A 16,510-nucleotide genomic window follows, 5' to 3' on the forward strand; every position below is an offset into this window, starting at 1 on the left:
TATTGGTAACAGTTAAAAACCAAAAAGATGTGAAAAAGATTAGAGCACCACTGATACACTGTTAAAAATTAACAGCAACAGGTGACTAAATTAAATTCAAAAAGTCTTCTAAAACATTTAATGCTGTTGATTGTGGCTGATTTGGGAGTGGGTTGGGAATACCAATAGCAGGAAGACATTCACACTCTTTGGAGAACATTGTTTTTCAAGATGGAAAACACCCAGTTAGAAACAAACATGAGCAGATGAATGTGTTTTGATATGTATAATCACTTAAATTCTGTCTAAAATCCATCAATTTAAGCCTTCAAGTTAAAAGTGTATTATTAGACATCGTTACCACTGCTACTTTCTTATTGTCTGCCGATAATTCTCTCTCTTATTTTGAAGCTCAGAATTGCTATAATGGCAAGTGCTGGTAGAAAAGCATAGAGTATTAAGAAATCGCTTGTGAACCGGGATAAGGCACCAGGAAAGTTTTTTTCAATGAACTGAACGCCTTGAGAGAAAACACACGCAGCGCTATTTGCAGTGGAACTGTTGGCTCCGCCTGTCGAGACAAGAAGTTCATTTCTTTAGTAGGTGAATCACTCAAAACTCAGGCTTCAGCATCTAGTTTATACATTTAATATGCCTAGCCCTAAAGTTATTTTAACGATGAACTACACCCACAGCAGTACTTCCCATCATTTTTGGAATAAGAACAGACAAGCCGTATGTTTCTGCAGTTAATCTATGCCACATTTTTTGAAGAGAAGAATAAAGGGTCATGCCACACAAAAGAAGATTTATGGCTTTTCAGCCACAGAATCTGGAGGGGCCTCAAGGAGCAAGTTGCCCAATGTGTTCCAGTGTTCCTATTTTTTGAGTGTCTCCAAAATTCAAGAAATGGAGACTGTCTGAAGGGCGCGTTAAAAATCAGCTGTTTATAATTACTGCCAAAGTCATGGATTCATTTCCTAACATTTGCCATCTATGCTCTTGTAATAAAGAGGAACAGGAGAGATTAATGGATAAAGAATATATAGCCTTGGAGAGGAGCACAGACACCTGGCTACAAAGCCCAAATTATCTTAGGGTAGGTCCAAAGCTGTAAGTTTTACCCTTGTTGATGTAAGTTGGCTACTGACCCTGCCAACCTGACCGATCCTCATGTTCTGCCAGTTCCCTGGCTCAGAGCCTGACAGATCCAGGCTGCTCCGTGTGTGCCCTGGTGACATCCTGGAGCTGAAGCCTCACTAGTATGAGAGGAAACATCTGGTCAGGTGTTACCTCTCAGGGCTCCCTGCACTCAGGTTTGACCTCACATTGTGCAATTCAATTGATCTTCTATTTGTGTAATACTGCTCCAATAACCATATGACAGGCTGCAAAGTTTACCTTCCAGAATGCCCCCAGAGGGGGGATAAAAGAATAGGTGAAGAAGAGAAAGATAAAAAGCTGAAAGAATGAGAAATGGTTGAAAAAAAGGAGTACAAATTTTGTCTAGCTTCGCAATATGATGTTAGAATCATAGAATAATAAATAATATAGAATAAAATAATAATATATAAATATAAAAATAATAAGTCTTTACTAATGAATAAGCTTTTTTTTAACAACTCACAAGATACTTCTATTGTATGTAGAAGGAAAATAAGCATCAGCATCTCATTAAAATTATTTACAGTGGACCTAAAGGCTTTTTCTTTTTTTTTTGAAACACTTACCACATGTGAAGTTTAAGCCATGGAATTCATTGACTATTAGAACCTCACTGCTGTATTTTTGAAAGGTAAGATAACTGAGAATTTTAAATGGTGTCGGCATTTCCTCGATGGTCCTTAAAGAAACAGAGAAGTTAAATTAGCTTTTGCTACATTCCAAGAGCCAATCCTAGCCCAAATTAAAACAAGTTCTCATCTTTGGTCATAGCCTGTTACAGAACAGTTCTTGGCTGCACCTGTAGGGTGTTCAAATACAAAGTCCATTTTGGTGCTAAATGAGGAGACACCCACGAAGGCTGTCTTTGACCTTGGAACAGTCATAACATTCAGCCCTGACTTGTTCATGGACAGTCACAAATAATTAGATGAAGCAGTTTGCTATACACATGGCAGCCATAAAACTGAACAAGATCCAATATAAACCTTAATTGCAAAAATTTGTTGCTTCCAAAGAAAACCTCACCCAGCCACCCACCCACCCCCCAACCTCCATCTTCAAAACCAAAAAAGACTGTATCAATTCACTGGAACAACAACAACAATACAAAATGAAAACAATGAATAATAAGAAGACAAATAGAGTATGAAAATTTAAAAAAGCATTATTAAACAAGACCAGGCAATTTCTGCACCTAAAATACTGCAAGACTTCATAATTAAACAAATGAACAGGAAAAAAACAGCAATATTTTTAATATCCTTCATTGCCTATGAAATTTAATCAACAAGGTGATTCCCAATATTAATTAGCAATGTCTCTACTGTAAAATAAGGTTACAGACCATTCTAAATACTTTTTAAAAGTTATCATGAAGGCATTAGACTATGGTAGCAGGAATAACTGTCTTGTGACTATAAACACATATTTTCCTGAGATTAGGTAGGGACCACATTAATTAGATACGAATTTAGCTTTATTTGATAAGCTAAACTGGAGAATAAGAAGGTAGTTAAGAACAAGATTCTTTTAAACCCTCATTCCCAGTGTTTAATTTCTGGTAAGTTCCAGCAGTTAACTAAAGTTGTAGGAATTCTACATGATGCTCTTTTACAGCCAGATTATTGTAACATTAACACTGTAACAAAATAAAGCTTTTTCCTACCTTACTAGTCCAGTTCCCACTATCACACCTGCTGAATTTAGTAGCACCACTCCACTTTGGACTATATTTGGGTTTTGAACCACGCCAAGTATAACGAGTGTTAGTAGTTCACCAATTATATGAGACGCTAAGACAACAGCAAAGAAAATCCCAAATCTGGAAGCATCAGGATACAACCCTACAGTCCTGTATGAAAATGAGCAAAAGAACATTTATAAACCAGTGTTTGGGTACTAATCTTGGAAATTAGCTTTCAATTTTGTTTTTCTTTACTTTTTACAAATTGCAAATCATGAAGTGAACAGTTTATGTCTTGACCCTTAGTATGTTGTTTGGAGCCTTAACATAAAGGACAACCACTTAATATTGTGACTTAAGTGCGGATATATTTGGTTTTATCCATCTGGATTAAAGAGAGTTGTGTAAAGATGTAGTTGTGGCAGAAATCTGCATTGTTTCAAGATAACCACCGTGGCTTTTAGAATCCCTTAAACTAACATCCTCCTCCTTTGAGAGTCTATGCAGTGGGAGTTATTTATGTAAGTCACATATTTAAATAACGTCTTTATGGAGATAATTAACAAATGGAATTTTGCACTTCTTGTACCACACATGCAAATGTAAAAATGAATATAATCAATTAAATGGAAGGCTAATCAAATCCACCACCCATGTAATTCATCCAAGTGCAATTTCCTCTATAGTCCTGAACTCTTTAATACCACACCCTCTTTCCAGCTTTTCCTGAGCTCACCTAAGGATCAGTCATTCCCCCCAACCTGTACTAAACATTAACAAGTTAAGAAAGGCCATCAATTGCTTGGCAAACTTAATTCAGCCTTATAGTGTACATGACAGGTGACAAAACCTTTTATTACATGGTGACATATTACTTTTTTCCAAAATGCTTCATACCAAAATTGCCTCGCAACTGGGTACACACTGCATGCTATGCTTAGCTAACAATTTTATTTCCTTTTTCATTGCTCGATGCAAGGCCCTATGTCTTTCTTCTAATCCACCATGTTTGAACATGGTCTTAAAATAGAAGTATTAATTTTCTTTCAGGTTTCCTGTAGCATTTTTTGCACGTAATACCAAAATAATCTCTATTATACAGAGATGGCTGAACATTGACTCTTCAAGTATTAAACATTCAACAAGCTAGCAGCTACTTAACAACTGTTAATCACAGTCTGGTGCAGAAGGAACAGCTCTCCAAAGTCCTAGCATAAAAATATCACCTTCTGGGAAGTGCTCTAATACTTTACACAGAGGTATGTAGATACAGACTACTACTACTGTACTAAATCTGGGGTAGGAATAGAAAGAGAAGAAAGAAAAAAAAAAAAAAAACTCAGAAGAGAGAATATTGCAACAATAGAATGGTAGGATAATATAAACTGTTAGAACAACTCCCAGGGATATCATTAGTTAGGAAAATTTGCATAAACAGAGTATATTTACTTGATTGCAAAAGGGGCTGTATTTGTTCTTGGCCAGAGCTGCCTTGTTTCTGAACAGGTAAGAGTTTGTGTCTGTCTGACCAAAACTGTCTGACTTTACAAACACAAACTCTGAGTGAAATGGCTTGTAAGAAATCATACCAGAGGCTATCAAAGCCTCTCCAAAAGTTAGTCCATCCAGAAAAGTTTAGTCCTGCACAGATACAATCTTCAAAATTTCAAAGAGAAACTGCTTGCCCTGAGAGGTCTAAGGGCACTTTGAAATCACTGACGGCTTCCAACCAACCACAAGATAGCAAAGATATGCAGAGGTGAATATCTGTAAATATTACCTATTAACCTGAACGCACTCTTTATTGTTGATTGTGTTTGAAGCTACCAAAGCACAAGGGCAAAGTCTCTGCCCAGACAAATTTCCTGTTCATTAAGGAGCGACAGATAGTGGCTAATTATCTTCAAGAGCTCCACAAACCTTCCCTTATTGAGCCTGAAAATCTGCTTTTCAGATGGCTGCCTTCTCAGCAAGCGGCTCACCAGCAGGCAGGAAGGGAGGGGCTCTGGTGAGCACAGTGCATCCTCCAAATGCTTTGTGGGAGGAGGAGTAATTTCTGTCTGTCTGTGAAAAAGAACTTCTAAGAGAGTACTGCCCGAAGCAGGCAGCACTGACAGCTTGCAGAAGTACAAGCACAGGTAGCTAAGGGGACAAAGAGAAAGGTGGCCTTGCTTGAACAAAACTGCTTCTTTCAATATCAGCACCAAACTACCAAAAGAAACCAAACCATGCGTGCAAGTCCTCACATCTGGAAGAGCAGAGATCTCTCCCTTGGGGCTTTTGGTTTTTCATCTGGGAGTGACAGTTACTGAGATGCCAAACAGAAAGGACTAGGTCATTGCTGAGCACTTCCCCTTATTACCTACTACAGACAGGAGAAAGAAGACAATGCAGATCTTTTTTCTTATGAAAAGATCTTTTTTCTGATGGGAAAACAGCTATTGCAAAAATCCTGCAGCAGCGTAGCTCCCTGTGCAGAAGTTCTTACTCAGTAATCGATTTGGTGCAGTTTTACTTCCTCCATTTTCAAGCTGCCCAAGGGCATCTCACTACAGAGTAAGAACACCAACACGCACAGCTACAACAGACCAGCTCCTGTGCTTCATCTCTTGTACAAGGGCCTATGCACTTACCATTTCCCAGCAGCTAACCAGGGAGCATGTCTGCAGGACACAAGCCAAGCCTGCTGTTCGTTTGTACATGTTTTACTATAGACTGCCATCTGATTGCAACTTTACTATCAACTGTCACATGACAGGTGTGCGCTACACACCTCTCCTTTCATGATAAGGAAAACCAAAAAACAGAAAAAAGATTGAAGGACAGAAATTGGTCCTTATTACTTTGCTATTAGCTTACATAAACAGCCATGGACTCTGCTGAAGAGGAGAAATCAATGGAACAGAAAGAAGAGCAGACCTATATGACAGACAAGGCAACGACCAGATGAAATATTTCATCATCCCATTCCGAGGTACTATTTCATAATGATGTGAGGAAACGAATGTACTGGGAGATAAAAAAGCAAGATTTACAATCAAACCCTTTCTCCCACTATCAAAAATCCACTTTTCTCTGGAAAGTAGAAGAGAGAGATCCAGACCTCATCACTTCCATATGCTGTAGCTAAACCCAAAACGTCCCAGGAAATATGAAGCTTTGTTACTGTCACATACCTACTGTTGTCTTCCTCACTTTTTTCTCCTCTTATTTCTTATCTTTCTAAATGCAATGTTAAATGACACTTCCTGCTTTTGGTACAACACAAGAATGATAGCCCATTAAAATTTCTCAAGTTATTTAGAGAACCGGTAACTCACTGAGAAAGTGTTTTAACACTGCCTGAAAGAGAAGGATTAAAATTGTGTCACCTTCCCTTAAACTTTCTCTGTAATCATTCTGAAAGACAATAGCAGTTAAGACATGCCGGGAGGCCTGTTGCTGACATGGAAATTGATACTGATAACAAGAAGAAAATAACAACCCAATAGAGGGTACAAGTACTTACCAGTATATAAAGGTGCTGAAAATTGCCACGCTGATGACACTGAAGGGCAGGAAATGTACTATATAAGCTAAAAGCATTTGCCACTTCTTGTACAAGCCGTCTTTACTTTCCTGGTCACTGATAGCACGTAAAGGTGGAACTGGATTAAACATACAAGAAATAAATGAAATCAACATTGAATAAAGAGTCCAAGATTTGTTGCTTGTAAAAATGACCCGAAGCAGAAAGACAACTTTGAGAATATATCCGAAACATTCTGTATGACCCAGTTTGATTGCGTTTTCTCCCACTATAAATGCAAAACATGCTCCCTGCAGATTGCAAGATTTGGTAAGTTTTATGAAAGAGGCCTAACTACACAGCATGCAGGACAGCCTTCTCCTTTTACAGAAAGAAATTAAAGATATGGAAAAACTGCAGTCACTGGGTAATTTCTTGAGGTACTCTCATCTCAAGGTGATGACAGCAATGTACATTTCCTGCATGAGCAGAAAAGGTTTTAGGGCTGTAAATAGAAAGTACTACTGGTCTTAGCATGGCAGCTGTAGGAGAAACACCCTCTAAGAAAAATGTAATCATCACATAATACTCATATCTAATTATGCTTAATTGTTGTCAAAACTGTTTTGTACTTTCATCCTTTCCACGTCTTTGGTTTTGATCTCTGTTATGATGTTAACTACAGACCTAGACTTTGTCCTGCCTTTATAACACTACACACAGGCAAGTTCAGGGCTCTTGCACAGTTCAGAATAAAGGCTCCATACACAGCCCAGCTGTAAAAGGGACAAACAGGGGTCAGGGCATATTCCTTCATTAAGCACAGTGAACCTGGAGCCCCTCTGATGGGCTGATCTTCTTCTGTGCTGCGAAGCTTCCTGTTGCTTCGCCTTTGAATTTCATGCTTCTGTATCAGCTCTGACATTACCTAAAACTGTTAGGATCTTTTAAATGACTACCTTCAAAAAAGACTTTTTCTTATTTACAAAATAATAGTGGCAGCAATACCTGCTGCTGCACACAATACAGCACAGAAACTCACAAAGTGCAACAGCATTGAGCATCCCCGTGTAGGGAGGGGCACTCACGCACTGGTAGACAAGCCCCACACGGTCCTGCACAGCTCCTTTTACCAGGTCACTCCTTAGTCTAAGAAGAAAAAATGCTACAAACAAGCCAAATAACAGATTCTGGAGGAGACGCATGATGAGGCCCATCTTATCTCTGGAGAAGTTTCTTGTTGTCCTCCTGGTAATGAAACAAAACAATAATCATATACTTGTTAGTTATGACTGACCACATATTGGTAGGGTATTTAGCTTTGAACAAATCTTACATACACAATGGCCACAAAGAGGGATTATTAAAAAAAGACAGCGACAAGTACAGTGGTAGATCAAAAACCCAAGAAAGTGCATTTACGTATAAGGGGGAAAAAACCTGACAGATTAGTAGATTAAAAAAAAAAAAAGATTTTTCTTAAAAAAAGGAAAGAAAAAAAGAGTCTTACCGTAAAAGAATCCATAATTTGTGAAAGGCACTGGGTGAGTCTTTGTTTTTGAACGGTATTGGTGGCAGCTCTTTCATACACTTTGTTCTTTCAATGGCTGCCAGTACTTTGCTAAAGATCTCCGAGTTTTTGTAGGCTGATACAATTACCTGAACCCTACTGTAGGTTTCAAGTTCACGTTCCTTGCTTCGGGTGTCCACAGATGTCAGATCCACTGTAAATTTACAAAGTGTTTACCATACATATAATCACTTTCCCTTCTTATCTCTTCCCTTCCTTGCAACTAACCTTTCCTCATCTCTATCCTAATACCTGCAAAGAAAAGGTCCACTGAATGCATTCAATGTTTCTTTTCTTGCTCTCGTCTGTTAGAAGCACCACGAATGAGTAACTGTGCAGCCACAACAAATCTCTGTGTTTTGTGGCCTCTATAGGACTCTGAAGTTCGAGTCCTTCATCTGGAAATGCAAGGACTGAGTGGTGCTGGTCAGACCTTTAGCCTTTTCCTTGCACAGCACGGAGCTCTGCCACTGGTGAAGCGCTGCTGCTGCTGCCAAGGGCAAGACAGAGCACCAGCTGAGGGTGAGTGTTGATGAGGATGAAGAGACCCCTTTCTGGTCACATATTTCACAGGTTTTCTGGTAGACACTTGGACACAGCTGCCTGATCCCCCCTGGTCCTCTGCCCGCTGCTCCATAACCATGGAGCTTTATTTTCCAGGTAGCCCGAGCTCATGCTGCAGAGATGCTGCTCTTCTCTACTTGAGCTGTTACTGCATCGTTGAACCGGGTTTCACCCACCTCCTCCTCAGACATATTTCTGTTTTAACGTGAAGTCAGAGGATGTTCAGCAGGCCACACCTCCCTAGCAGGCAGAAAATATTACTTACTGCCATGGAACTTACGAAAGGTAAATACTTCAGAGAGTTAATGTTCCTTCTTAATAAATCCACCTATACCTGGCCCTGACACCACCAATTCTTTTATTGGCAGATGGGAAATTTGTGTGTGCTATATGCACAAGTCATAAGGATTCAGGAATAATGCTAAAATGCATTAGAATTTCCCTTTTCCCTTAATAGCAAGGAATTATCTAAGGTTTCAAAAACTAGACTGTTGTTCTCAGGAGTAGCTGTTCTTACAGATTTTTATATTACTCTTCAACATCTGATAAGAGATCTTTATAGTTATTTATTGCTAAAGTTTCTATGGTCCTTAGATTTCAGTTTTACAGAGTTATGCTTAACTTCAAAATACAAATTGAACAAAAGAGAAGTAGCCCTTGTCCAAGATTCTTAATATGTCCTCAAAACCTGAATTAAGCTTGTGAATACTTCTGGAGCGTTCTGAAATCTGGACTTCAGCAGAATTGCCTTTAATGATAAACTTATCTAAACTGAAGTCTTCACTTTTGTAAATGAGAACAACCAAAATGCAGACACACTTTTTAAAACTTGGCCAGTGTGACTTGCTGGAAGTCACACAGGAAATAAATGGCAACCAGGTGTGCTTTAAAAAAAACACTGACTAATATATACATCGACCAACTAGCTAATGCCTACCATGCATTTCTACTTTTTTTTTCCTATAAACACAACATGTGACATTTCAATAATATAATCCACACAACACATAGAATCTATTTTCCTCTGCTGTTGGTGTAAATCATATCAGAATCTGTCCCTTCATTCACATCATTAATTCACACAAAAAAATATAAACTACCAATTTTACATAGACTAAATATTCTGATGATTCTTTGCTCTAAACTGTAGTTTTTCCTTTTCTTGTCACATTCAAAGGTTGACATTTAAAGAATGCAGCACTCTCTTTACCAAGCTTTTTAAAAAGTGGGTCTAAATCTCAAATCATCTATGCTTTTCAAGACTATTCAAATTCATAAAGGCAAAATTATCCTCACTGTCACACCAGTATTTTCAGCTTCATCCCATTCCAGCTTCATGTCAACAACCATCCTCTCTTCCCTCTGAGTTTAGGATGCCACCTAGACAATAGAAAAACACTGCCTTCTCTGAATGTGTCATGTTTCTGAATTCAGCTTTTTGGATTGGTCAAATTCCCTTGTTAACGCCTGACTAGTGTCATCAGAAATCACCCCACATACTAGATTAAAAAAAGATAGTTAGATAGATATACACACACCCAAACACATACACGTATTCTTCAAATGTGTGTCTGCACAGATCAGGTACATACATGACCTGCAACAAAACCAAGCCTAATTTCCAAAATCTCATGCTAATGCTTTTTTCTTCATCCTGACTTGGTAAAACCATACTCTTCAGCTTTTGCCAACAGCTTGCTCTCATTGTCTCCTGAAGCAGCCATGTTCTCTGCTACAGTAGCTGACCCTGGTATTAGCAACTTCCCAAACTTTCGGAAACCTAAAACTTGGTATCTATGGAAATTGATGCCTCAGTCATCCCATATTTATTCTACATCCTTCCCTCCAGACAACAACTGTCTTCAGTTGCTTGGCATCACAGAGTCTGTAAGAGCATAGGAATTTCCACAACTTTGGGATCAAACTGGTTTTCCAACGTCCAGTGGACAGCCATAGGGAGACACAATTAGGAATCCACAGGTTTCACAAAGTTGAGATTCCCTTTTTTATTGGTAGTTTACTCCTTTCTGCTGTGTTTCAGACCTACTGCAAACTTCTGCTATTTTATGGATTCAGTGGAGGTCACACAGGCCCAGCCCTCACTTCTCTCTGAGCTAAGAATAATTACGAAGTAGGGGAAGAAATCAAGCACATTTTTATCTCTGGAAAATGTTAATTCAGGGAAGAAAACAACTTGTGTGTCTAAAGGAAGCCCGTATTTTTACTGAAACAACTTAGACAAACTTACCATAGAAGTCAAAAGGATTTGATTGCTCAGGACAAGAATAGCCACAGTCTCCAAAAAATGTGATCATTTCCATAGGGTTCCCACAGAAAACCATTTCTCCAAAGCTCATGATGGCTATTTTGTCAAATAACTGTGGGGAGCATATTAATATATATTAACAATACATACCAAGAAGCAGCACATTAATTCTTGAGTACAGCTACTGTCTTGATAATAGAAATGCTTTGACAGGAAAAATAGTTTTGACACATTCAAACTTCCTTCGTATATTTCTGTCAAAGAAATTTTGTCCTTTCTAATCACACCTATTGGTTGTTATGCAAGATTAAATGCTTGCAGGCTCTTAGAACTAGTGGTTCTCAAAACTGCCAGCGACAGCAGCACGCAGAGGTAATCCACAAACAGAAATGGAAGCTGTGGGTTTCTGGCTTCACTTCTAATGCACCTTCACTTACGGAGTGACCTCCTTTGGCGCTTAATAGCCCCAGCCTGTAAAATCCCCAAATTATTGGGAAGATTATCCTGAAGTGCTAAAGGACTTTAACAGCACTGCTCTTTGGCCGAACATTTACCAGGGCAGGGTTCCCACCAGCTATGATCAATCCATATTTCCAAGGAACCAGGACTGCTTTCAGTCCAGAAAAGCACCACCACTCCCCTCTGGCTTCATGACCACTTAACCTCAGTTGTGTCAGCCAGGGAAGAGGTGCCTTGCATTCATGTGGTGGATGTGTCAGAGGAGCAAAGTGCGAAACAGTAAAGGGAAGGGAGAAACGCTCTCCCCAGCACAAGCCCTGCAGGGCAGGGCTGCCCCACCACATGACCAAGGTCTACCCACAATGCTTGACACAAAGAGAAAAAAAATAAGATTTGATTTTTTTTTTTCCTTTCCTTTCCAAATCATGGCTTTATCTGTCTCAAGTTACAAGTGTTACTGAAATATGAATAAGATAAATAAAGTGCCAGGTTTTACAGTGCCTGCACACACGGGGGGCTCACATGGCTTCTCCCAGTGTTTTTGATGTGGGTAGCTGCATCACACAGAGGTTAGGCACACAGTCAGTGCACACGCTATTTTGACAGGGCAGTCTGTGTCCCAAAGCACCCTGTGACTGGCAGAAGGCCAGAGCTGCAAAGTTCAAGACAGGCCTGCATTTACGCAGAGGGGGAGGAAGACAGCTTTTGAAGGCAACTATACTGGATCTTGTACTTTTACCCTGAAAAGAACCTAGGTACTAAAATGCCTGGTAAAAAAAAAAGCAAATAGTGAGTAGCTATCATTTACCCTGAAGAGTTCTGAGCGAGGCTGATGAATTGTAATAATCACAATCCTGTCTCTGTGTGCAAGCTCTGAGAGAAGCGAAACAATGTGGTTTGCAGTCAGGCAGTCCAGCCCTGTCGTTGGTTCATCAAGTAGCATGACCTCTGTGAAATGATAAGGAATAGCATTAAAACTCAGGTAAACGGGGAGCAAATGTTCCAACTTCTGCCTCTGAAGCCGATTTGGCAGATAAGATCAAAATTAGTTTACATATGAAGTTCCATGTGTAAAGCAGAGTATGCATAGATATTGCCATGATGTGATCTTTTCATTTTAGTTAGCTTCAGCAATTCAAATTCAATGACTAGGAATAAGGACATAAATTACTGCAGGATCAGGGCACAACCATTTTTCCCTAAGTACAGGTGAAATCTGAAAATAACCAAAGTAGATTTGACGTATACATCAGCTTCTAAGAACAATAATGATAAATTTCAGCATGTATACAAATGTAAATATAACTGCCATAATTAGCTAGATGTTATAATCCGAATTAAATCTGTATATACACAGAATTTGTTATGAACAAATTAAGAGTTGTTAAAATACAGTATATATAATTCCATAGATGACAGAGGTGGTGGTATTGGATTTTCTTAATGATTTTATTGCACATGGAAGGGTAAAAGATACAGTCAAATCCATTATTTTTACATAGATGAGACATAGCACAGAAGAGGGCAGTTCAACCTTGGGCAGGATAAGGAAGGAGGAGATCTTTCTCTATAGGTTTATCTACACAGAATTACTACAGTGTTTACTGTAGAGTTTCAGAATTACTATAGTGTTTACTATAGAGTTTAGTGAACTTACTGAGCAATGACTACACCCAATGAACTCTCCAGGACCCACCAGTAGCAGTGATAAACTTCACTTTGCTATTTAAATGCTCTTTCCCGCCTAGTGTGCAATCCAAGCACATCCGCACACCTATGAGGATCCCAGAATCCAATAAATGCATGCTATATGTTCACTCCATAACATTCTGGAACCTTCAAGAAACTATCCCAAAACTGAGTGCTGTTTCCCATGGCTAATCCACTTCAACACTCAATGTTTGCATATGTATGGCTCTAATGCTCTCAAAAAACCTATAAATTAATGTGCCACAATCAGCATTTCATAGATGGGAAAGGCAAGTCCAGAAAGACTTGCAATAGATAAATGCAAGTCTAAACTTATGTTCAGCCTCTAAGATTTTAAAATTGCCTACTTTTCAACATCAACTAATAGATTAATGGCAGACCTGAGTTACTGCTCATCATTTTCTGTCATTACTGAACTAACTTTTGCTGAATTACAGAATATAAACAATTTTGTATTTTAAAGTGGTTTATGGAGGCCCATGTCACAAAGTGACACTGTTTTGTTTTCTTTTTAAAATCTATGCAGTGGTACTTACTGGGGTCTTGTAGTAGCTGGGCTGCAATTGAAACACGACGCCTCTCACCCCCAGAGATTCCCACAAAAACACGGCTTCCAATTATTTTGTCAGCAATGTGGCTGAGACTCAGCTCAGCCATAACCGCATCTACCTGAAAAATAATTACAGTTTACAAAGACTAAACACAGTCCAACTCAGGTACGCTTGTGCCAAATGAAAGTAATGAAAAAAACCCACATAATTTTAAGCTATGGCTTTCCCAATATGATGCTTGCATCCATTCTAGTTGGAAGGTGTCTGGTTTCATTTCTATTTATTTGTAATATATTGGTTCTATTATTATTTTTTAAATTTTATTTTCATGTATTCTGAAATGAGTACAATTTTAGCTTCAGTTGACATTAAGAGATGACGAGCTCAGACTTGGGACTAGAAGTTTAGGTAGAAAGCATAATGTTCCAGTCTGGCTTCCAAAATAAGGGAGCAGAAAAGCACTTCAATTCTGAGTGGAAAACAGGTGAAGAGACAAGACAGAGAGCAAGAGCCTTTGGTCAGGAATATCCAATTTTTACTCTGAAAAGAGGCCAGAGTGTCCTTTAATAGATCTGAAACACATCTATTTTCTCAAGAATATAGCTTGTAGGGAGCTTATCAGACCAATGCTTTTCAGCACTGTTCTGGTTAGTGAGTGGCGTCCTAGAGGAGCCAGAGTAGTGTCAAAGTGATGTCTGCTGTCCATGAGGCTTGCCAGCAGACATGTCCCTAAACAGCCCAGATACCTGGGTTTCCCAGCTGGGCAAGAGGAACTGACGTTGATACCAACAGCAGCATCTCCTGCAGCAGTAACTGCTGCAGCTTTGGGCAGGAGAGTCTTGTCCCACTATAATGGTGACTCCCTGGGGCATCAGCACAAGCCCCTTGCAGAGGCAGGGAGAACCAGAGACCTCATGTCCTACTCCTCAGCAGGAGGATTTCTCCCCACTTGCAGAATGAGGAGTATTACAAAATCTTATAAGCATAAAACACAGTCATGGATGGAAAGTGCTGCTGGTGAAAGCATTACATGACATCATGTCTGCCTTTCTAGTGGAAGATAATAAAATACAGACCTTCTTTTTGATGATGTCGTTGGAGCATTTCTGAAGAGTTAGCAAAGCAGTGTAGGTCAGAGACTCTTGTATGGTGAGGAAGCTTAACAAAGTGTCATTCTGGGAAAAAAAAAGGTGAAGAGGAAGCAGCAGTTAGTCTTTTAGTAATTAAGATCTTTCCCCTGTTGGCACAACCTTCATTCATTCATAAAATTTATTAAGTGCTTTGCACCAAATTTACTAGTAAAAACACAGATTACATTACTCCATTACACTACATAAGTGTATGGAGTGTAATTTACATAATGTAAATTTCTTTACATAAGAGGAAGCACAGTGCACAAAAATAGATGTAGAAATTAACCTGTGGCACATAAGAGAAGCAATCTCTAAACTGTTCCCTCTTCAGCTGACGTCCATTCACGTACACTTCACCAAAGAAATTTTCTTTATGTCCCAGTCTTCCTGATATTGCATCCAGAAGTGTCGTTTTCCCAGATCCTTTCAAACAAAATAATCATGTGATGAGATGAATTTTATGATTTCAAAAGCCGTAGCCTCTCTTGGATGGAGATGGATAAAAAGAAGAAAGTGCTTTTTTTCTCAATAACATTAAAATAATAATGCAGCTAGTTAAGGTGAAATAAATGGGAAACCTAGAATGCATGTAAATTAGCATGTAATTAATACAAATTCACACTTCATAGTGAAACATTTGGGTTTAGAAGTAACCTTAACTTTTATTGAAATTACAATTGTTAGTTAGACAACAGAAGATTGAACTCTGAAAAGCAAGCAGAGTTTTCCAAAGCGGAGGTTAAAACTAGCTGCAATTTCATTACTTCAAAGAGACACCTCAGTCACATACATACCACTGTGGAAGTCACCGGTATTAACTCTGATCGTATATCTTTTTAAGTACTGGAACAACTTACCAGAATTTCCTAAAATCCCCATAATCTGGCCACTCTCTATGTGAAATGAAACGTCCTTTAGTATTTGCCGGGTCCATTTTTTATGATATAGAGAAAGGTTCCACCATGGGCCAACACGTTCTCTTAGAAAGCAAACATCAAAAAAGATGAAACAGAAAAGATTTAAAATTTTGCAACAAGCAAGTGAATGGATTGTAACTATTTGCAAGTTGGATGGGAGCCTGCAAGGATTTTAAGGTGTTGGGAGGAAAAATGAAAGCAAAATTAACTTTCCTCCTCCCCTCTCCTGGCTTTAACTTTTTAACTTCAGTGTTAAGTGGAAGGTACAGATTTTTCAGAATGACTGCTAGGAGGCACAATCTCTTGAAAATCTTTTCAAAAGCATCTCCTTCAGAGACGTGAAGAAGAACTGGTGAACCCTCTGGAGGACGGACTGTCTCTGCCTCCCTCATGCCCTGTACTCTACCCCTGTGGTGGGCAGCCCAGCACCATGCAGCCAGCTGCCTGGACACGTCCCTCCTTCTTCACTGGGCCAAACCCACATCCCACCCGTCTCAGCCCCGCTCCTCTCAGTCCCTGGGGTCAGAGCAGCTCCCAGCGGGCAGGGTCCCGCCATCCTGCTTTCCAGGCCCTACCTGACGGTGTAGGAGACACCTCGGACACTGATGCTGTCGGAGGGCTGCGCCAGGGTCTTCACCTGCCCTGTCTGCCCACTGCCGCTGCTCCTCTCCAGGGTGGGAGACCCTCTGCTCGACATCCTCGGGTGCTGGGGCTCCACAGGCTGACTCTCTCCTTCCCTCACGCTGCTGGCCAAGTGCCCGATGCTGCCACCACCATGCCCCCCTCGGCACCGGGCAGGGGCAGCTCCCCGCTGTCCCCGGGTCGGAGCAGGTCACTGCCCCCAGCGCTGCCCACCCAGGGAAGCGCCTGAAAGAAAATAGAGGGGCGCTCAGTTCTTTCTTTTTCCTGAGAACAACTGATAGGCGATTAGCTGAGGCCACTATCTGATGTACCTTTAGCCCGAGCTGTTGCTGTCCCCAGAGGAGGGGAATATTTCCCTGTCCA

The 16,510-nt window shown here is 39.9% G+C and overlaps 1 protein-coding gene across 1 annotated transcript; it reads right to left on the minus strand.

The window, feature by feature from the left end:
- Positions 1-3: 3 nt before the first annotated feature.
- ABCG5 (ATP binding cassette subfamily G member 5) lies at positions 4-16,202 on the minus strand. Its single transcript, XM_014951299.1, has 13 exons — positions 16,081-16,202; positions 15,446-15,567; positions 14,875-15,011; positions 14,532-14,630; positions 13,441-13,573; positions 12,003-12,142; positions 10,718-10,847; positions 7,846-8,059; positions 7,378-7,583; positions 6,336-6,474; positions 2,810-2,995; positions 1,704-1,822; positions 4-544 (listed from the first exon to the last, which is right to left on the minus strand). The coding sequence occupies exons 1-13, from the start codon at positions 16,200-16,202 to the stop codon at positions 354-356; spliced, it is 1,938 nt and encodes a 645-aa protein (XP_014806785.1). The 3' UTR covers positions 4-353.
- Between the last annotated feature and the right edge of the window lie 308 nt (positions 16,203-16,510).

The sequence above is a fragment of the Calidris pugnax genome, unplaced genomic scaffold (assembly GCF_001431845.1).
Source record: "Calidris pugnax isolate Ruff unplaced genomic scaffold, ASM143184v1 scaffold24, whole genome shotgun sequence".
Lineage (NCBI taxonomy): Eukaryota > Metazoa > Chordata > Aves > Charadriiformes > Scolopacidae > Calidris > Calidris pugnax.